Here is a 21,186-nt window from a genome sequence, read left to right as displayed (position 1 = left end):
TTGTTGCAAAGTTGCTGGAGGGATAAAATAGAGAAGGTTTGCTACAATTGTTGAGGGATTTGGTCAGACCACACCTGGTATTTGCTACAGTATGCATAGTTTTGGTTTCTATATTTCAGGAAGGATATACTTACACTGAAGATGGTTCTTGGGATGAGAGGGTTGTCCTATGATGAGAGGCTGAGTGAATGGGATTTATTTTCTCTGGCGTTTAGAAGAATTAGAAGTGACCTTGTTGGCTAAAATTGCCCTTAGTGTCCTGGGATGCGTAGGTTAGAGGGATTAGTGGGTAAAATATGTAGGGATATGGGGTAGGGTCTGGGTGGGATTGTGGTCGGTGCAGACTCGATGGGCCGAATGGCCTCTTTCTGTGCTGTAGGGTTTCTAAGATTTCTAAGAAAGCATACAAGATGCTGAGGGGGCTTCAAACTGAGAGGCTATTTCCCTGACTAGAGAATCTAAACACAAGGGCAGAATCTCCGGCCAAAGGATCATTAAGACTGAGATGAGGAGAAACTCCTTCACTTAAATTTTGGACTCGTCTGGCCCGTCAGTGAGTGTAATCGAGGTTGGCTTAGATTTTTGATTTCTCGGGGAATCAAAGATACGGGGTGCGGGCTAGAAAATGGAATAGAGGCAGATTGTCAACCGTGATCATGTTGAAACAGAGCAACCTTGAGGGGTTGAATGGTCTACTCCTGCTCCTATTTTTTACATCCTCACAAACTGGATTGCTCTTTGTAAGAGGCCATGCAGACTCAATGGGCCGATTGGCCTCCCTTCTTGTTGGACTATTCTGTGATTCCATGAACACAGAAGTGTCCAAACACCACACCTGGCCCCAGATGTAATTTTGAGCTGAGAAACCAAAAAGTAAACCATGATTTTGATGCAGAGATCTACAAATATTTAATTTTCCACTTACCACAAAACTCTTTGGGATCCGGTCTGTTTTAGCAACACTGAGTCGCTGGTCACATTCTGTCCTGCACAGGAAGTATGTCTGGAACTTGGCTTGACACTGGGGACAGGAAAAATCCATTTTTATGTTATCGTTCATTCCCGGGGTGTGGGCATCATGAGCAAAGCTGGCATTTATTACCTGGCGCTAATTAAAGTTTATTTATCAGTGTCACAAGTAAGGCTTACATTAACACTGCAATGAAGTTACTGTGAAAATCCCCTAGTCGCTACATTCTGGTGCCTGTTCAGGTAAACTGAGGGAGAATTTAGCACAGCCAATGCACCTAACCAGCACGTTTTTCAAACTATGGGAGGAAACCGGAGCACCCGGAGGAAACCCACGCAGACACAGGGAGAATGTGCAGACTCCGCACAGACAGCGATCCAAGCCAGGAATTGAACCCAGGTCCCTGGTCCCTGGCGCTGTGAGGCAGCAGTGCTAACCACTGTGCCACCGTGCTGCCCATTAACATATGACCATATAAATTAGGAGCAGGAGTAGGTTATTCAGCCCCTCGAGCCTGCTCCGCCATTCAACGAGATTACAGCCAATCTGTTTAGGTGTTTTGAGTTCTACATTCCCATTGAGCACCGATAACCATAGATTCTTGATAGACAAGGGAATCGATCTACCTCTGTCTGAAAATTATCCAGTGATCCCACTGCCTTCTGAGGCAGGCTTTTCCAAAGTCTCACATCCCTTCTGACAGAAAATAAAATCTCTTCATCACTACAATTTTGTCTTTTAAAAAGCATTTAGACAGTTACATGAATAAGATGGGTATAGAGGGATGTGGGCCAAATGCGGGCAATTGGGACTAGTTACTGGTTAAAAAAAAGATGCAGCATGGACAAGTTGGACGGAAGGGGCCTGTTTCCATGCTGTAAACCTCTATAACTCTTGCACTGAGAAAGAGGCAGTTGACGGCATTCCTGAATCGCTGGGAGAAGATGGTATTTGATTCTTTCATGAGTGTGAATGTCACTGTCATGGCCAGCATTTATTGCCCATCCCTAATTGTCCTGAGAAGGTGGTGGTGAGCCGCCCGCCACCTTGAAACACTCAGACAACTTGATGCAACTGATTGCCTTGTCAGGGCGCTTCAGAGGGCAGCGAGAGATAACCAGCGAGAGTTTGGTTTGTGTGGACCAAGGTCAACAGGTTTCCTTCCCTGAAGGATATTAATGAAGCAACTGGCTTTCTAACCAACCCACCAGCTTCACGATCACATTTACCGAGACCCGATTTTTATTTTAGGGAAGGGAGAGAGTGAGATGGTGAAGGACTTGCATAGCTCATTCACAGAGGAATGATGGGCCAAACAGCCTCCTTCTTGTATCATTCTGTGTCTCTATGGAACAGGTAAGGTTGAAGCAGACTGTTTCCAGGAGACGTCAAGAGCAAGGGGCCTCCTAGCTTAGCAGAGGTGATTTAGAACAGAGGTCAGGAGAACCACCTTCACTGCGAGAAATGTGAGGATGTGAAATTCCTTTCCGGTGTTAGTGTTTGAGGCAGAATCTAGTATCGATATTCACAACACAAGAAATAGAAGCAGGAGTGGCCACCAGACCCTTCAAACCTGCCCCACCACTCAATACGATCAGGGCTGATCCATACCGGCCTCAACTCCTTTTCTGTGCCATTTCCCCATAGCCCTCTCTCTATTCCTCGATCTATCAAATATTTATCCACCTCCACTTTGAATACTTCTCATGATCCAGTCTCCACCATCCTTTGGGGCAGGGAATTTCAGAGATTCACCACCCTCTGCGAGAGGACACTTCCACACACCTCAGCTTTAAATGACCGGCCCTTTATCTTGTAGTGATGTCCCCTTGTTCAAGACTCTCCCACTAGTGAGAACCTCTCACCATCCACCCTGTCAAGCCCCCTCAGGATCTTATATGTTTGAATAAGGTCACCCCTCAGGATTAGGTTGGAGAGCTGAATGAAGGAAAATGAGTTGGAGGGTGTTGGGAACAGGGTAAAGATCATTAGGATTATTTGCTCATGTGGAGAGTAAATACCAACACAGAGTGGATGGGCCCAATGGCCTGTTAGAAGTTCTCGGAGGGCAGGATAAAACCTACAGCTTTATTCTTCCTTTTTGCCTTCTCTTCCTCTTGACTCCTCAGGATGTCACTCAGGGAGTCGTGCTTCTGACGCCACAGCTCACATTCTCTGCTCTTCTCCTCCCTCTGGTGCTCGGCCACCCTCTTGTATCTCTCCGTCTCACACTGCAGCCGAGACGCTTCGTCAGAGGCCACTTCAGCTGCAATGGCTGCTCGTCTCAGGACAGCCTCTCTGCCGGCACAATGACAGAGCACAGAGATTAAAGAAAGAAAGGATTTACACAACACTTTTCACAATGTCACCACATCGCACATCCCTTCCCACTAACCCTATTTTGAAAATAATGCAATGGGACCATTTACACCTGTCTCCACGGACAGACAATTGAGAGTTTTAACATCTGATTGAAACATTGAACTTCTGACAGTGCAGCATTACCCAGTACTGCCCTTTCCAATGGTGAAACTGTCCCTCTGACAGTGCAGCACTCCCTCAGTACTGACCCTCTGACAGTGCAGCACTTCCTCAGTACTGACCCTCTGACAGTGCAGCACTCCCTCAGCACTGACCCTCTGACAGTGCAGCACTCCCTCAGTACTGACCCTCTGACAGTGCAGCACTTCCTCAGTACTGACCCTCTGACTGTGCAGCACTCCCTCAGCACTGACCCTCTGACAGTGCAGCACTTCCTCAGTACTGACCCTCTGACAGTGCAGCACTCCCTCAGCACTGACCCTCTGACAGTGCAGCACTCCCTCAGTACTGACCCTCTGACAGTGCAGCACTCCCTCAGTACTGACCCTCTGACAGTGCGGCACTCCCTCAGTACTGACCCTCTGACAGTGCAGCGCTCCCTCAGTACTGACCCTCTGACAGTGCAGCACTCCCTCAGTACTGACCCTCTGACAGTGCAGCACTCCCTCAGTACTGACCCTCTGACAGTGCAGCACTCCCTCAGCACTGACCCTCTGACAGTGCAGCACTCCCTCAGCACTGACCCTCTGACAGTGCAGCACTCCCTCAGCACTGACCCTCTGACAGTGCAGCACTCCCTCAGCACTGACCCTCTGACAGTGCAGCACTCCCTCAGTAGTGACCCTCTGACAGTGCAGCACTCCCTCAGTAGTGACCCTCTGACTGTGCAGCACTCCCTCAGTAGTGACCCTCTGACAGTGCAGCACTCCCTCAGCACTGACCCTCTGACAGTGCAGCACTCCCTCAGCACTGACCCCCTGACAGTGCAGCACTCCCTCAGCACTGACCCTCTGACTGTGCAGCACTCCCTCAGTACTGACCCTCTGACAGTGCAGCACTCCCTCAGTACTGACCCTCTGACAGTGCAGCGCTCCCTCAGTACTGACCCTCTGACAGTGCAGCGATCCCTCAGTACTAACCCTCTGACAGTGCAGCACTCACTCAGTACTAACCCTCTGACAGTGCAGCACTCCCTCAGTACTAACCCTCTGACAGTGCAGCACTCCCTCAGTACTAACCCTCTGACAGTGCAGCACTCCTTCAGCACTGACCCACTGACAGTGCAGCGCTCCCTTGATACTGATGCTCTGACAGTGCAGCACTCCCTCAGTACTGACCCTCTGACAGTGCAGCGCTCCCTCAGCACTGACCCTCTGACAGTGCAGCGCTCCCTCAGTACTGACCTTCTGACAGTGTGGCACTCCCTCAGCACTGACCTTCTGACTGTGCAGCGCTCCCTCAGCACTGACCCTCTGACAGTGCAGTGCTCCCTCAGTACTGACCCTCTGACAGTGCAGCGCTCCCTCAGTACTGACCCTCTGACAGTGCAGCACTCCCTCAGTACTGACCCTCTGACAGTGCAGCACTCCCTCGGTACTAACACTGACAGTGCAGCACTCCCTCAGTACTGACCCTCTGACAGTGCAGCACTCCCTCGGTACTAACACTGACAGTGCAGCACTCCCTCAGTACTGACCCTCTGACAGTGCAGCGCTCCCTCAGTACTAACACTGACAGTGCAGCACTCCCTCGGTACTAACACTGACAGTGCAGCACTCCCTCAGTACTGACCCTCTGACAGTGCAGCACTCCCTCGGTACTAACACTGACAGTGCAGCACTCCCTCAGTACTGACCCTCTGACAGTGCAGCACTCCCTCGGTACTAACACTGACAGTGCAGCACTCCCTCAGTACTGACCCTCTGACAGTGCAGCACTCCCTCGGTACTAACACTGACAGTGCAGCACTCCCTCAGTACTGACCCTCTGACAGTGCAGCACTCCCTCGGTACTAACACTGACAGTGCAGCACTCCCTCAGTACTGACCCTCTGACAGTGCAGCACTCCCTCGGTACTAACACTGACAGTGCAGCGCTCCCTCAGTACTGACCCTCTGACAGTGCAGCGCTCCCTCAGTACTAACACTGACAGTGCAGCACTCCCTCAGTACTGACCCTCTGACAGTGCAGCACTCCCTCAGTACTGACCCTCTGACAGTGCAGTTCTCTTTTAACACTGCTCTGTAATGTAAACCCTGATTATGTGCTCGTGGGTCTGGAAAGGGATGAGTTAAGAATAGAAGTGGGTGTAGGTGGAGAGAGAGGATGGGGGGGGAGAGGAGAAGATGTGGAGAGGGAGAGGTTGGAGAGTTGGAGAGAGTTGGATCCGGGTATATTCCTGGCTGGGGGTCAGGTTTAAAGCAGACATTGGTTGAAGTTTGGAGCCCCTGTGGGGTGGGGAAGCACGAGTGTTGTGTCGGGGTTGGGGGTTAAGAATGTGGCACTAACAATGAAGCAAATCTCAGAACTGATGAGGCCCTGGATGAGCAGCAATGTTAGATACTGAATGTACAGAGGGAGGAGAGGGGAAGGGAGAGGAGAGAGGGCTGGAGGGTGGGCTGAAGGGTTCCTGCAATCACCAGTAATGATGGGACAGGTTGTCACACAATGGGAAGGAACAGAAAAATCCACACCTATCTTTGAGTTGTGAAAGTTCTTCGAGTAGCTCCTTCCTTCTCAGTGCCTCCTTCTCTCTCTCAAATTCCAAGTTCCTGATTTCTTCCAGCTTCAACTGGTTTTCCCTTGTCCTCCATTCCAACAATGATTCGCTTTCCAAGTAATTTCTCTCTGTCAGTGTTAATCGATGTTGTACATCTGTTAGCTACGGATCAAACATACCTCCATTTAGCGCCAAAGGAATTCATCAAAACAAGCTCACTGCTGCCTCACAGCGCCAAGACCCGGGTTCGATTCCCGGCTTGGGTCACTGCCAGTGTGGAGTTTGCACATTCTCCCCGTGTCTGTGTGGGTTTCCTCCGGGTGCTCCGGTTTCCTCCCACAGTCCAAAGATGTGCGGATTAGGTGCATTGACCCGAACAGGCGCTGGAATGTGGCGACTAGGGGAATTTCACAGTAACTTCATTGCAGTGTTAATGTAAGCCTACTTGTTACTAATAAATAAATAAACTTTAAAATAAATAAAATTTCAAACACATTTGGGGAGGAAGCTGTGGGATTCAGGAGTCTGTTTTGAAGGGACTCGCTGTCAGGCTTGAAGGGGCAAAATGTGGGATCCACTTATATTTTAAAAGATTGGAGTTTAAAACAAACAAAATAGAATACTGAGAGCCTGTGATAGAGTGGATGTGGAGAGGATGTTTCCACTAGTGGGAGAGACTAGAACTCGAGGGCACAACCTCGGAGTGAAGGGAGGCTCCTTTAAAACTGAGATGAGGAGGAATTTCTTCAGCCAGAGGGTGGTGAATCTTTGGAACTCATTGTCACAGAGAGCTGTGGAGGCCAGGTCATTGAGTGTCTTTAAGACAGAGATAGATAGGTTCTTGATCAATAAGGAGCTCAAGGGTTCACAGAAGCCAAAAGAGAAAGTGCTGGAAAATCTCAGCAGGTCTGGCAGCAAGGTTTGACAAAAGGTCATCTGGACTCGAAAGGTCATCTCTTTTCTCTCCTTACAGATGCTGCCAGACCTGCTGAGATTTTCCAGTGTTTTCTCTTTTGGTTTTAGATTCCAGCATCCGCAGTAATTTGCTTTTATCCAGGATTCATAGAATTCCAACAGTGCAGAAGGAGGCCATTCAGCCCATCGAGTCTGCACCAACCACAATTCCATCCAGGCCCTATTCCCATAACCCCTCATATTTACCCTACAAATCCTCCTGACACTAGGGTCAATTTAACATGGCCAATCCACTAATCTTTGGACTGTGGGAGGAAACTGGAGCACCCGGAGGAAACCCACGCAGACACGGGGAGAATGTGTAAACTCCACACAGACAGTGACCCGAGGCTGGAATTGAACCCGGGTCCCTGGCGCTGTGAGGCAGCAGTGCTAACCACTGTGCCACCATGCCACTGTTACTGGGAGAAGCAGGAGAATGAGGATGAGAATCACATCAGCCGTGATTGAATGGTGGAGCAGACTCGATGGGCCAAATGGCCTAATTCTGCTCCTATATCTTATGGTCTTACAGTCTAAAATTATACATGCAAAAATATAAATCAGGAAAAGAATTGTGGGAGAGGGCCTGATTAGAACTGGAAGAAATGTTCCAATTACCCCACAAAGAGACAAGCAAACTGGGGCCCATATAGATACCCATAGCCAAACCTTTTATTTGCAGGAAAGGAGAAATTTTTGAGTTACAGAACAAGTGCAGCTAGGTGTAGGAGAGTGGTGGCCGATGGGGATTGTCAGGCTTCTGCTCTCGGAAGAAATGGAGAGCTCTCAGACCCTATTGATGGGGAATGGAGGTCTAGAGGGATTGGATGTCCATAGTGAAGATGAGGCAGTCAGGGCCAGAAAACTGGAAACTGTTGATACTGTAGAGCATCAGAGGAATTGTGAATGTAGGTGGGAAGGGACTGGAGAAAGGGAGAAAGAACGGAGTCAAGATAGGAAAAGATTAGTTCTGTGGGTTGGGAACAGGTTGAGATGATGGGTTTACTAGGGCAGTCCTGTTTGTGGATTTTTGGAAGGAGGAAGTTCGGGCTGTGTGGGGTTGGGGGCCTAAGAAGTTGGAAACTGTGGAGTGAAGATCTCCAGAGGTGATGAGTCAGTGACATTCTGGAAACAATGGCTTGATGTTTGCTGGTAGGGTCGTGGACCAGGGGAAGGTAGGAGGAAGTGTCTGAGAATTGGCATTCAACATTTGTGAGGTAGGGGTCATTTTTGAGTTACAGTCACTGTTGTAGGAAACACAGCAGCCATTTTTTGCACAGCAAGGTTCCACAAACAGCAATGCCACAATGACCAGCTAACTTGGTGTTTGTGATGCTGATTGAGGGGTAAATTTTGGCCAGGACAGCAGGGCTAACTCCCCTGCTCTGCTTTAAAACAGTGGCTGTGGGATCTTTAACGTCTGCCTCAGAGGCAGGCGGTTTAACATCTCATCCCATCTCTGACAGCGCCGCACTCCCTCAGTGCTGCACTGAAGTGTCATCCTATAATGTCAAAGAACAACAAAGAACAAAGAACAATACAGCACAGGAACAGGCCCTTCGGCCCTCCAAGCCCGCGCCGCTCCCCGGTCCAGGATTGAATCCTGAATCCAGGATCCCCGCCCAATTTTCCAGCCTATCTACATCCTAATATCCTATCCACCGAACTGTCCCTCACAGCTACGATGCTTTGTTCATCACAACCTATTAACTCACCCCCACCCCCCCATTCCAGACCATGTGATCTCCAGGGAGAGGCGAAAACCCAGAGTGAAAACCCCAGGGCCAATATGGGGAAAAAAAAATCTGGGAAATTCCTCTCCGACCCCCTGAGGCGATCGAAACGAGTCCAGGAGATCACACTGGCCCTGATCAGAAAATGCTTCCCAACCCTATTCATTTCCACTTCTGCTTTACGAACACCATCTGAATTCCCTGCCCCCGAGACAGGTTCCCAACTATCCGCAGTCTCGCTCTGTACTGGCACCAGCAAGATGATCATAGAATGAAGCCTTGAAACGAGAAACAAAGAACAATTAGCCCGCGCCGCTCCCTGGTCCAAACTAGACCACTCTTTTGTATCCCTCCATTCCCACTCCGTTCATATAGCTGTCTAGATAAGTCTTAAAAGTTCCCAGTGTGTCCGCCTCCACCACCTTGCCCGGCAATACATTCCAGGCCCCCACGACCCTCTGTGTAAAATATGTCCTTCTGATATCTGTGTTAAACCTCCCCCCCTTCACCTTGAACCTATGACCCCTCGTGAACGTCACCACCGACCCGGGGAAAAGCTTCCCACCGTTCACCCTATCTATGCCTTTCATAATTTTATACACCTCTATTAAGTCTCCCCTCATCCTCCGTCTTTCCAAGGAGAACAACCCCAGTTTCCCCAATCTCTCCTCATAACCAAGCCCCTCCATACCAGGCAACATCCTGGTAAACCTCCTCTGTACTCTCTCCAAAGCCTCCAAGTCCTTCTGGTAGTGTGGCGACCAGAACTGGACGCAGTATTCCAAATGCGGCCGAACCAACGTTCTATACATCTGCAACATCAGACCCCAACTTTTATACTCTATGCCCCGTCCTATAAAGGCAAGCATGCCATATGCCTTCTTCACCACCTTCTCCACCTGTGACGTCACCTTCAAAGATCTGTGGACTTGCACACCCAGGTCCCTCTGCGTCTCTACACCCTTTATGGTTCTTCCATTTATCGTGTAGCTCCTCCCTACATTATTCCCACCAAAATGCATCACTTCGCATTTATCAGGATTGAACTCCATCTGCCATTTCTTTGCCCAAATTTCCAGCCTATCTATATCCTTCTGTAGCCTCTGACAATGTTCCTCACTATCTGCAAGTCCTGCCAGTTTTGTGTCGTCCGCAAACTTACTGATCACCCCAGTTACTCCTTCTTCCAGATCATTTATATAAATCACAAACAGCAGAGGTCCCAATACAGAGCCCTGCGGAACACCACTAGTCACAGGCCTCCAGCCGGAAAAAGACCCTTCCACTACCACCCTCTGTCTTCTATGACCAAGCCAGTTCTCCACCCATCTAGCCACCTCCCCCTTTATCCCATGAGATCCAACCTTTTTCACTAGCCTACCATGAGGGACTTTGTCAAACGCTTTACTAAAGTCCATATAGACAACATCCACGGCCCTTCCTTCGTCAACCATTCTGGTCACTTCTTCAAAAAACACCACCAGGTTAGTGAGGCATGACCTCCCTCTCACAAAACCATGCTGACTATCGTTAATGAGTTTATTCCTTTCTAAATGCGCATACATCCTATCTCTAAGAATCTTCTCCAACAACTTCCCCACCACGGACGTCAAGCTCACCGGCCTATAATTACCCGGGTTATCCTTCCTACCCTTCTTAAATAACGGGACCACATTAGCTATCCTCCAATCCTCTGGGACCTCACCTGTGTCCAGTGACGAGACAAAGATTTGCGTCAGAGGCCCAACGATTTCACCTCTCGTCTCCCTGAGCAGCCTTGGATAGATTCCATCAGGCCCTGGGGATTTGTCAGTCTTTATATTCTCTAACAAACCTAACACTTCCTCCTTTGTAATGGAGATTTTCTCCAACGGTTCAACACTCCCCTCTGAGACACTCCCAGTCAACACATCCCTCTCCTTTATGAATACCGACGCAAAGTATTCATTTAGGATCTCCCCTACTTCTTTGGGCTCCAAGCATAAGTCCCCACTTTTGTCCCTGAGAGGTCCGATTTTTTCCCTAACAACCCTTTTGTTCCTAACGTATGAATAAAATGCCTTGGGATTCTCCTTAATCCTGTCTGCCAAGAACATTTCGTGACCCCTTTTTGCTCTTCTAATTCCCCGTTTGAGTACTTTCCTACTTTCTTTGTACTCCTCCAGAGCTCCCTCCGTTTTTAGCTGCTTGGACCTAACATACGCCTCTCTTTTCTTTTTGACCAGTCCCTCAAGTTCCCTGGTTATCCACGGTTCTCTAATCCTACCCTTCCTATCCTTCTTTTTTACAGGCACATGCTTGTCCTGTAGCCCTAACAACTGTTCCTTAAAAGACTGCCACATACCAGATGTGGATTTACCCTCAAACAGCCTCTCCCAATCAAGAGCTGCCAATTTCTGCCTGATCCCACTAAAGTTAGCCTTCCCCCAATCCAACACCTTACCCTTGGGACATACTCAAATACCAGCCAGGAATTCAACTCAGAAGCTACTCACAGAACCATGGCTGACACACAATATGATATTCAGATTTCAACTAAACTCGCTTAATGTAAATCTTGGAAAACGATTCTCTTCACACAAAGAGGAACTTTGCAGTCTCATAAAATCAAAGGTGAAAGCACAGCTTGAATTTGTATAGCGCCTTTAATGTAACAAAACATCCCATGGTGCTTCAGAGGAGTGTTAGTAGACAAACATTGACACTAAGGTAAAGATGGAGATTAAACGCTTGGTTAACAAAATGGATTTTGAGGAGCATCTTAAAGAAGAAAAGGGAATTGGAGACTGGGAGGGATTAAAGGAGAGAATTCCAATACATTCCAGACAATTAAAAGCATGGCCACCAATTGTGGAACAATGAACACTGGCGATGTTCAAGAGCCCGGAATTGAAGGAGAGCAGAGATCTCAGAGATGTGTGGGAAGAGGATTAAGGGATATGAAACAAAGGCAGAGGATTAGGATTAAAGAGATACAGCTGCCATGGTAACCAGGCAGGCTGGATGGACCAAATTATTTAATCTTCTTAGAGCCATAGATCCAGAGAGGCTTAAAACACAGAAGGAGGCTACTTGACCCATCGTATTTGTGCCAGCCCTTTGCTAGAGCAACCCTAATCTAATCCTACTGCTCTGCTCTCTCGCAGCTCGTATCAATTCCAATCTAATCCCACTGCCCCACTCTGCTCCCATAGCCCTGTACCAATCCCAAACTAATCCCACTGCCCCCATAGCTCTGTACCAATTCCAAACTAATCCCACTGCTCCCATAGCTCTGTACCAATCCCAAACTAATCCCACTGCCCCCATAGCTCTGTACCAATTCCAAACTAATCCCACTGCTCCCATAGCTCTGTACCAATTCCAAACTAATCCCACTGCCCCCATAGCTCTGTACCAATCCCAAACTAATCCCATTGCCTCACTCTCTCCCATATCCCTGGATCAATCCAAAACTATTCCCACTCTCTCCCATAGCCCTGTACCAATTCCAAACTAATCCTATTGCCTCCTTCTCTCCCAGATCCCTGGATCAATCCAAAACTATTCCCACTCTCTCCCATAGCCTTGTATCAATTCCAAACTAATCGCATTGCCTCACTTTCTCCCATATCCCTGATTCAATCTCAAACTATTCCCCCTGTTCTGCTTTCTCTCCATCGCTGGCATCTTTCTCTGCTTCAAATATCTATCCAATTTTTCCTAAAAAGATGAACTAGTCTCTGTTTGAAGGTAGAGGTAGCCAATTGGATACAAAATTGGCTTGATGATAGAAGACAGAGGGTGGTTGTAGAGAGTTGTTTTTCAAACTGGAGACCTGTGACCAGCGGTGTGCCTCAGGGATCGATGCTGGGCCCACTGTTATTTATCATTTATATTAATGATTTGGATGACAATTTAGGAGACGTGGGTTAGTAAGTTTGCAGATGACACCAAGATTGGTGGCCTAGTGGACAGTGAAGAAGGTTATCTCGGATTGCAACAGGATCTTGTTCAACTGGGCCAGTCGGCTGACGGATGGCAGATGGAGTTTAATTTAGATAAATGTGAGATGATGCATTTTGGTAGATCGAATCGGGGCAGGACCTAATTAGTTAATGGTAGAGTACTGGGGAGAGTAATCGAACTAAGAGATCTAGGAGTACAGGTTCATAGCTCCTTGAAAGTGGAGTCACAGGTGGACAGAGTGGTGAAGAAGGCATTCGCCATGCTTGAGTTCATCGGTCAGAACATTGAATACAGGAGTTGGGACGTCTGGTTGAGGTTGTCCAAGACATTAGTAAGGCCACACTTGGAATACCATGTACAGTTCTGGTCACCTTATTATAGAAAGAATATTATTAAACTAGAAAGAGTGCAAAAAAGGTTTACTAGGATGCTACTCGGACTTGATGGTTTGTGTTATAAGGAGAGGCTGGATAGACTGGAACTTTTTTCCCTAGAGCGTAGGAGACTTGGGGATGATCTTAGAGTTCTCTAAAATAACGAGGGGCATAGATAAGGTAGATAGTCAGCATCTTTTTTCCAAAGGTAGGGGGGTCTAAAACTAGAGGGCACGGGTTTAAGGTGAGAGAGGAGAGATACAAAAGGGTCCAGAGCGGCAATCTTTTCACTCAGAGGGTGGTGAGTGTCTTGAACACCAGAAGTAGTAGTAGAGGCGGGTACAATTTTGTCTTTTAAAAAGCATTTAGACAGTTACATGGGTAAGATGGGTATAGAGGGATATGGGCCAAACGTGGGCATTTGGGACTTGCCAAGTGGTAAAAACTGGGCGGCATGGACAAGTTGGGCTGAAGGGCCTGTTTCTCTGTTGTAAACCTCTATGCCTCTATGAACTCTTTCATGGGGTAAAACATTCCCTCCTGCCACAATACTCATTTCTTCAAACTCTCCCCACATCTCCCAGTGCAAACCTTCAATTGATCATCCTTGTTTCCGACTCTCCAACCAGAGGAGAGGGTGAGAGAGGGGGGGAAAGAGGAGAGGAGAGGGAGAATGTGACAGGAGAGTTGGGAGAAAGGAGGAGGAGGAGCGGGGGAGAGGAAGAGGGGCAGAAGGAGGGAAGAGACAGGAGGCAGGGAGGTGGGAAGAGAGAAAGAGGGGAGGCAAGGGGGAGAAAGGGAAACAGAGAGAAAAAGGGATGAGAGAACTTAAAATACTAAAAGGGATTGATAACGTAAATGTAGACCAAATGCTTCCCCCTGGGGGACAATCTCAAACAGGAGGTCACAGGTAGAGGTTGAGAAATGGTAGATTTAAAACTGGGATGAGGGGGAGCTCCTTCTCACAGAGGGTGGTGATTTTGTAGAACTCGCTGCCCCATAGCACGGTGGAGTCTGAATCATTGAATGGTTTCAAGGAGTTGGATATATTGCAAATAAAAAGGGTTAAGGGGATATGGAGAACAGATAGGGAGGTGGATTTGAGACGAGGGAGAGATCAGCCATGATCTGATTGAATAGTGAAGCAGGCTCGAAGGCCTGAATTGCCTACTTCTGCTCCTAATTCCTATGGCAAATGAGAGGGGGGAGAGAGAGAGAGAGAGGGGGGAAAGAAAAGGTGGGAGAGGACAAAAGGAGAGGGGTGGGTGAGAGAACATCCTTCTTAATTTTAAAATGTCTGAAGCTGGGGAATTAGCCAATAAGCTTTAAGTTTATTTATTTATCAGTGTCACAAGTAGGCTTACATTAACACTGCAATGAAGTTACTGTGAAAATCCCCTAGTCGCCACACTCCGGCACCTGTTCGGATACACCGAGGGAGAATTTAGCATGGCCAATGCATCTAACCAAGCACGTCTTTTGGACTGTGGGAGGAAACAGAAGGAAACCCATGCAGACATGGGGAGAATGTGCAGACTTCGCACAAACAGTGACCCAAGCCGGGAATCGAACCCGGATCCCTGGTGCTGTGAGGCAGCAGTGCTAACCACTGTACCGCCGGGGAATGGGGCAGAAGGCGGCAGAGTCTGCCCTGACTCCTGGATGGAACTTAGGGTAAAAATTGGCACCAAAGCACTTTCCCTGCTGGGGCCTGTTCTTTACCTTATCCTGAAGATGTCCAATCTCTTCCTGGAGCCTGATGTTCAGAGACTGCAGTTTGTTTCTCTCCTCTCTCAACTCTTTCTCTTGGGATTCGGCCAGTTTCCGAGCGGAGTCCACCTCCTCAAGGCTCGTGACAGCTTCCCTCTCCAGTCGCTCCGACAATGCTGCCCTGCCCTCGGCCTCTGAGATCTTCAGCCTCAGCTGTATGGAGCAGGAGGAGGAGGAGGAGTGGGAGGAGAGAGGGGAGAAAGGGGAATGACAGGAGCGGTGAGAGGGAGGAAGGGGAGGAGTGAGGGGAGGGAAAAGTGGGAGAGGGGAAAGGGATAGAGAAAGAGGGAGGGCAGGAGGCGGAGAGAAGAAAAGAAAGAGAAGGGGGAGAGGGGAAAAAGTAAAGGGTGACGGGGCGAGGAATAGAGGGAGAGAAGGGCAGAGAGAAGGGTGGAGAAAGATTGAATCCATGATCGATGGGACAAATAAAATTTAAAAGTTTAAAGTTTATTTATTAGTGTCACAGGCAGGCTTTTAACACTGCAATGAGGTTACTGCGAAAATACCCTAGTTGCCACACTCTGGCGCCTGTTCGGGTACACTAAGTGAGAATTTAGCATGGTCAATGCACCCTAACCAGCACATCTGTGGGAGGAAACCAGAGCACCCGGAGGAAACCCACGCAGACACGGGGAGAACGTGCAAACTCCAACACAGACAGTGACCCAAGCCGGGAATCGAACCTTCACTCAAACAAACAAATTTGTTGTAGTGACAGAAAGGAGGCCATTCAGCCCTTCAAACCTGTTCCACCATTCAGTTAGATGGTGGTTTTTCTGTATTTTAACTCCATCCAGCAATGCTAACCACTACGCCCTAATGAGCTGTCACACTAAAGCCCAGTCTGCCCGCCAGGAGGTCACCACAGGATGCAGTGATGCTATCGGGAGAGGAGCAGGAGAGATCTCCCTAGTGTCCAATACTTACCCCTCAGCCAACATCACTACCTGCAGAGAAACTGGACATTTATTCTTGCCGCTGTGTATGGAATCTCGCTGTGCACAAAGTGGCCGTCATGTTTGCCTAGTCAACAGTGACACAACCTCATGGGACATGAGAGGCTTCAGGACGTATTTCAGAGACTTGCTCAGCCTTTGTTTAATCCTCTTCCTCCACCCCCCGCCAACCCCCCCTGCCCCCACCACCACCCCCACCCTTTAACCAGAGAGGGGAGACAGGATGTGTGCTTTGTGTTTTAGGAAGTTGGTAACTGTGCCGGTGATGGTGTTGGTGTGCCGGACAGAGCCACACAGTCACATTGGCTGGAATTTTCCCGGGGCGGACGGGGCTCACAGAACGGAATTCTCCATTGGTTTCGGACAGGATTTTACGAGACGCGCCCGAGTGAGGCTCGTAAAATCCCATCCACTGTTTGGGTAAATTACTGGCCTTGCCTTTAAGCTGTGGCATGATAATGGAGAACTTTAGAAAATGCTCCTGGTACGGTGGCACAGTGGTTAGCACTGCTGTCTCACTTGTGCGGAGTCTGCGCGTTGTCCCCGTGTCTGCATGGGTTTCCTCTCGGTGCTCCAGTTTCCTCCCACAGTCTGAAAGACATGGTGGTTACGTGTGTTGGCTATGCTAAAACAAATTCTCCGTCAGTGTACCCGAACAGGTGCCGGAGTGTGGGTGACTAGGGGATTTTCACAGTAACTTCATTGCAGTGTTAATGTAAGCCTACTTGTGACACTAATAAATAAACTTTCAAACTTTAGTTGGGTGCAATCTTCACTCAGTTTGTTGGAGGAAAAGGAGGCCATTCAACCCTTCAAGACTGTCCCACCATTCAATGAGGTCATGGCTGATCTGTATTGTAACTCCATTCGCACAGCTTGGTTCCTCGGAATGGGACGGGGCTGATTGGAGGAAGGGGCACCCCTGTGGTTACGTACCTCTTTGATGGTAGCACGCATCTCCTGATTTAAAAGTCTCAGGTTTCTCATGGTCCGCTCACTCTCGGATCGGAGCAGTACCTTTTCCACGTGTAGCTCCTTGGTCAACCAATTGTTGGTCTTTTTCAGTTCCTCACATTCCTGACGGTAAAAGGTGCAAAGTGATTTTCCACTCTATTTTGGGGAAATAGTCCTTCTTATTTCCACAGGTAATGTTTAACTTGATGGCGTTTTTCTCCTACAGAACCTTTCAGTCATCAACCATGGCTTGGGAAAGAAAGCAGTCACTTATGAACACATTAGAAAAATTTAATTAGGATCTCCGCAGTCTCTCGGGTTCATGTACAAATTACAATTGCTTTAGCAACAATAATGCCGGATTTTTCTAAACGCAGAACTACAAGAAATTAATCCTTTAACTAACCCCTCAACACAAGTCACCTACCCACGATTGCTTGCCCTTCATTTGGCGGGAACATTGTTCACAAGGAGTCAACAAGGTACCAGGTTAGGGGAGACTGTGATGTAATAGAAATATCACTGAACTACTAATCTAGCCAGGGAAATCTGGGGACTTGGGTTCGAATCCCACCACGGCAGGTGGTGAAATTTGAATTCAGTGAAAATCTAGAGAAGCCATGAAACCATTGCTGATTGTCGGAAAACCCATCTGGTTCACTAATGTCCTTCAGAGAAGGAAATCTGCCATCTTTACCCGGTCTGGCCTACATGTGACTCCAGACCCATAGCAATGTGGTTGACTCTTAAATGCCCTCAATTCAAGGCCAATTAGGGTGGGCAATAAATGCTGCTTCAGCCAATGATGCCCACATTCCGTGAGCGAATAAACAAAAAAAAGTGTGAGGAGGGATTGCCTGAAAATGAAAGGCGATGTTCAAAATGGACGATGACCCAGATGTGGCAGGAGTGGAACATCTCACTGTGTGCCCTGCTAAACTGTTTCCCTCATCCACCAGCCTGGCTATAATTTACAATGCAACTTGCTGGGAATGTGAGTGGATAGCCATGTGGTGGGGGCAAGGAGGCATCTGGAAACTCAGGGAATGACAGGACCAACAACCTATCTCCTTAACCAATGAGAGGCTGGGATTTCCTGCCCAAAGTCGAAGGACCACCGGCTGGTCTGTCAAATATTGTGCCCCACCCGCAACGGGAACTGGAAAATCCTGACCAGAGGAATGATTGAGGATGAATCATAAAAATCATAGAATTCCTACAGTGCAGAAGGAGGCCATCCGGCCCATCGAGTCTGCACCGACAACAATCCCACCCCAGGCCCTATCCCCACAACCCCACACATTTACCCCGCTAATTCCTCTAACCTACAAATCCCAGGACACTAAGGGGCAATTTAACATGGCCAATGCACGGTAGCACAGTGGTTAGCACTGTTGCTTCACAGCTCCAGGGACCTGGGTTCGATTCCCGGCTTGGGTCACTGTCTGTGTGGAGTTTGCACATTCTCCTCGTGTCTGCGTGGGTTTCCTCCGGGTGCTCCGGTTTCCTCCCACAGTCCAAAGATGTGCGGGTTAGGTTGATTGGCCATGCTAAAATTGCCCCTTAGTGTCCTGGGATGCGTAGATTAGAGGGATTAGTGGGTAAAATACGTAGGGATATGGGGGTAGGGCCTGGGTGGGATTGTGGTCGGTGCAGACTCGATGGGCCGAATGGCCTCTTTCTGTACTGTAGGGTTTCTATGATTTCTATGATTCTATGCACCTAACCCACACATCTTTGGACTGTGGGAGGAAACCCACACAGACACGGGGAGAATGTGCAAACTCCACACAAACAGTGACCCAAGTTGGGAATCGAACCTGGGTCCCTGGAGCTGTGAGTCAGCAGTGCTAACCACTGTGCTACCTGATGAAATCAGGTGAATTAGTAAAAATCAGGTCTGGAGAGGGTGATATGGAGTGGGAAAGAAAGATTGGATTAAGAACAGGAAGAAAGGCAGAGAACAAATGTGACAATCAAATTTTCCATGGATTTACAGTCCTTGGGCGGAATTTTCCCGTCCCGCCTCCCATGGGAATCATAGCGAGCGGGGGCGGACCACGCAAAGGTTCGCTGACTTTGGGCAAGAATTTCCAGCCTTGGGGCGAGCGCGGTCGGAAAATCCGAAGTGGCTATCAGTTTCCATTGGGTTCCAGTATTCCCACTTTGCTGAGCAAGAAGGTCGTGTGACCCTCTCCAGGCACTTGCCTCATTTTTCAGTTTTAAAATCCGCCACCAGCAGTAAAGCAGGTTCCAATGATTCTCCTTTCCCCTTTGCCATGCCAGAGAAAATCTCCCAGAATCTGTAGAAGACGCAGGATGCACCTTTTTGATTAGAGATCATCTCCCTCCTGGATTCAGCTGGGGCATCTCATAAAATAAAGGAGCCTTTTCTCTGGTGACCACACACAACCCCTGCCGGATGTCCTTGATGTTCATTGATTTATAAGGAATCCTGTAGCCTGATCTCAAAAATGTCTTCCTCTGTCCTCTTCACCATGGCAATGTGAAACATATTAGCCGTGTATCTAGGTAGAAATACTAATTCGCTCCCCTTGACAACAACTCCTTTTCATCTTGGAAGTTTGCATCATATCCGTTTACAATCCGAAACCTTCACCAGCTTTGTGGAACTTTGGGAGACTCAAATGTTTGCTCATTGGAAAATCAGAGGCTTCTGCTATTGCCTCCATGCGTAAATATCTTGTATCTTCTTCCCAGTAAAATAATCTAACCTCCCCTTTGATCTCTAACAATCAAACCACCCAAGTTTACTTGCTATCAGGCGGACTGCAGAACAGGTCACGTGACCCCTTCATTTTTCCTAAATTTGAAGCTATAGTCCTGAAATATAAACTTTTAAAATTAAAAGATACAGACCCGATATATAATAATCGGATAAACCTCATAGTTGTGACAATTTGTTAAAGTGATAAACTGTTGGTTATTCACTTTTTCTTTATTTATTCGTGGGCCATGGGTATCGCTGGCTGGCCAGCATTTATTGCCCATCCCTAGTTGTCCTTGGAAGGCAGTTGAGAGTCAACCACATTGCTGTGGCTCTGGAGTCGTATGTAGGTCAGATCAGGCAAGGACGGCAGATTTCTTCCCCTAAAGGACATTACTGAACCGGATGGGTTTTTCCGACAATTGACAATGGTTTCATGGTCATTAGTAGATTCTTAATTCCAGAATTCAATTTTTTTTTATTGAATTCAAATTCCACCATCTGCTTTGGTGGGATTTGAACCCAGGTCCCCAGAACGTTAGCTGAGTTTCTGGATTAATAGTCCAGTGATAAGACCGCGAGGCCATCGTCTCACCAACTTTGGTTGACCGTTGCCAAGGGTAACTGGGGATGGGCAGTAAATGCTGACCTTACCAATGACCCTGACCTCTCTGGAGGAAAGAGATCTGCAATTGACGCTGACCCTTAAGCACAGGCAAATTCACACAATCCATTTCTGCAATTGTACAAATCAACCCAATGCAAAGCACTGATTGTAACAACGCTGATGCATGATTCATGTGTCACCTGAGATGCGAAAAGCTCAAAACTTAAGCCTTTCATTAGCAACAAGATGCCCTGGGATAAGATTCCATCCTGACAGATCACTGCTTAATAAATTAGATGAGAGAGGATTGGAATGAGAAGCAGGCAGCATAAACTTACCTTTACTGGAGGTGGGGTAAATGGGGTAAACTGATCAAAATGTTGAGAGGAATGAAGAATGGTGACTGGGTGGAGGGAGGGAGTGCAATGATTCACAGCCCTTTTGAGTAAAGAACTTTCTCCTCATCTCAATCCTAAATGATCATCCCCTTCCCTCACCCCATCCTGAAATGTGTTCCCATGCCTTAGCTTCCCCAGACAGGGCAAACAACTCATTAGTGTCTACCCTGCCAAGCTCCCTCCAAAATTTTCATAGATCATAGAATCCCTACAGTACAGAAGGAGGCCATTTGGCCCCTCAGGTCTGCACTGACCACAATCCCACCCAGGTCCTATCCCCACAACCCCATACATTTACCCTAGCTAATCCCCCTGACACTAAGGGACAATTTAGCATGGCCAGTCCACCCAACCTTTTGGATTGTGGGAGGAAACTGGAGCGCCCGGAGGAAACCCACGCAGACACGGGGAGAACGTGCAAACGCCACACAGACAGTGACCCAAGCCGGGATTCGAACCAGAGTCCCCGGCACTGTGAGGCAGCAGTGCTAACCACTGTGCCACCGCGCATATGTTTCAATGAGACATTCACTCATTCCACTAAACTCCAGAGAGTTTCTACCCAACCTCTCATCATGGGACACCCCAAGGATCAACCTAGTCTTTGTTGCACACACTCTAAGGCAAAAATATTCATCCTTAAGTAAGGAAACCAAACCTGTACATAGTACTCCAGATGTGGTCTCACCTATAAAATCTCAGCAAGACTTACACTCATAGACCAACCTCCTTTGCAATAAAGGCTAACTA

The 21,186-nt window shown here is 48.1% G+C and overlaps 1 protein-coding gene across 1 annotated transcript in view; it reads right to left on the bottom strand.

Moving 5' to 3' along the window:
• LOC144499030 (uncharacterized) overlaps positions 1-21,186 on the bottom strand; it is a 32,444-nt gene that overhangs the window by 8,745 nt on the left and 2,513 nt on the right. The window contains exons 2-6 of the mRNA XM_078221084.1: positions 16,686-16,826; positions 14,746-14,946; positions 5,986-6,173; positions 3,055-3,268; positions 926-1,021 (exon numbers count right to left, since the gene is read on the bottom strand). Of these exons, the coding sequence (XP_078077210.1) occupies positions 926-1,021; positions 3,055-3,268; positions 5,986-6,173; positions 14,746-14,946; positions 16,686-16,826 (840 nt within the window). The remainder of the gene's footprint in view (positions 1-925; positions 1,022-3,054; positions 3,269-5,985; positions 6,174-14,745; positions 14,947-16,685; positions 16,827-21,186) is intronic.

Source organism: Mustelus asterias, chromosome 9 (genome assembly GCF_964213995.1).
Source record: "Mustelus asterias chromosome 9, sMusAst1.hap1.1, whole genome shotgun sequence".
Classification (NCBI taxonomy): Eukaryota; Metazoa; Chordata; class Chondrichthyes; order Carcharhiniformes; family Triakidae; genus Mustelus; species Mustelus asterias.
This window is presented reverse-complemented; position numbering and strand designations above follow the sequence as displayed.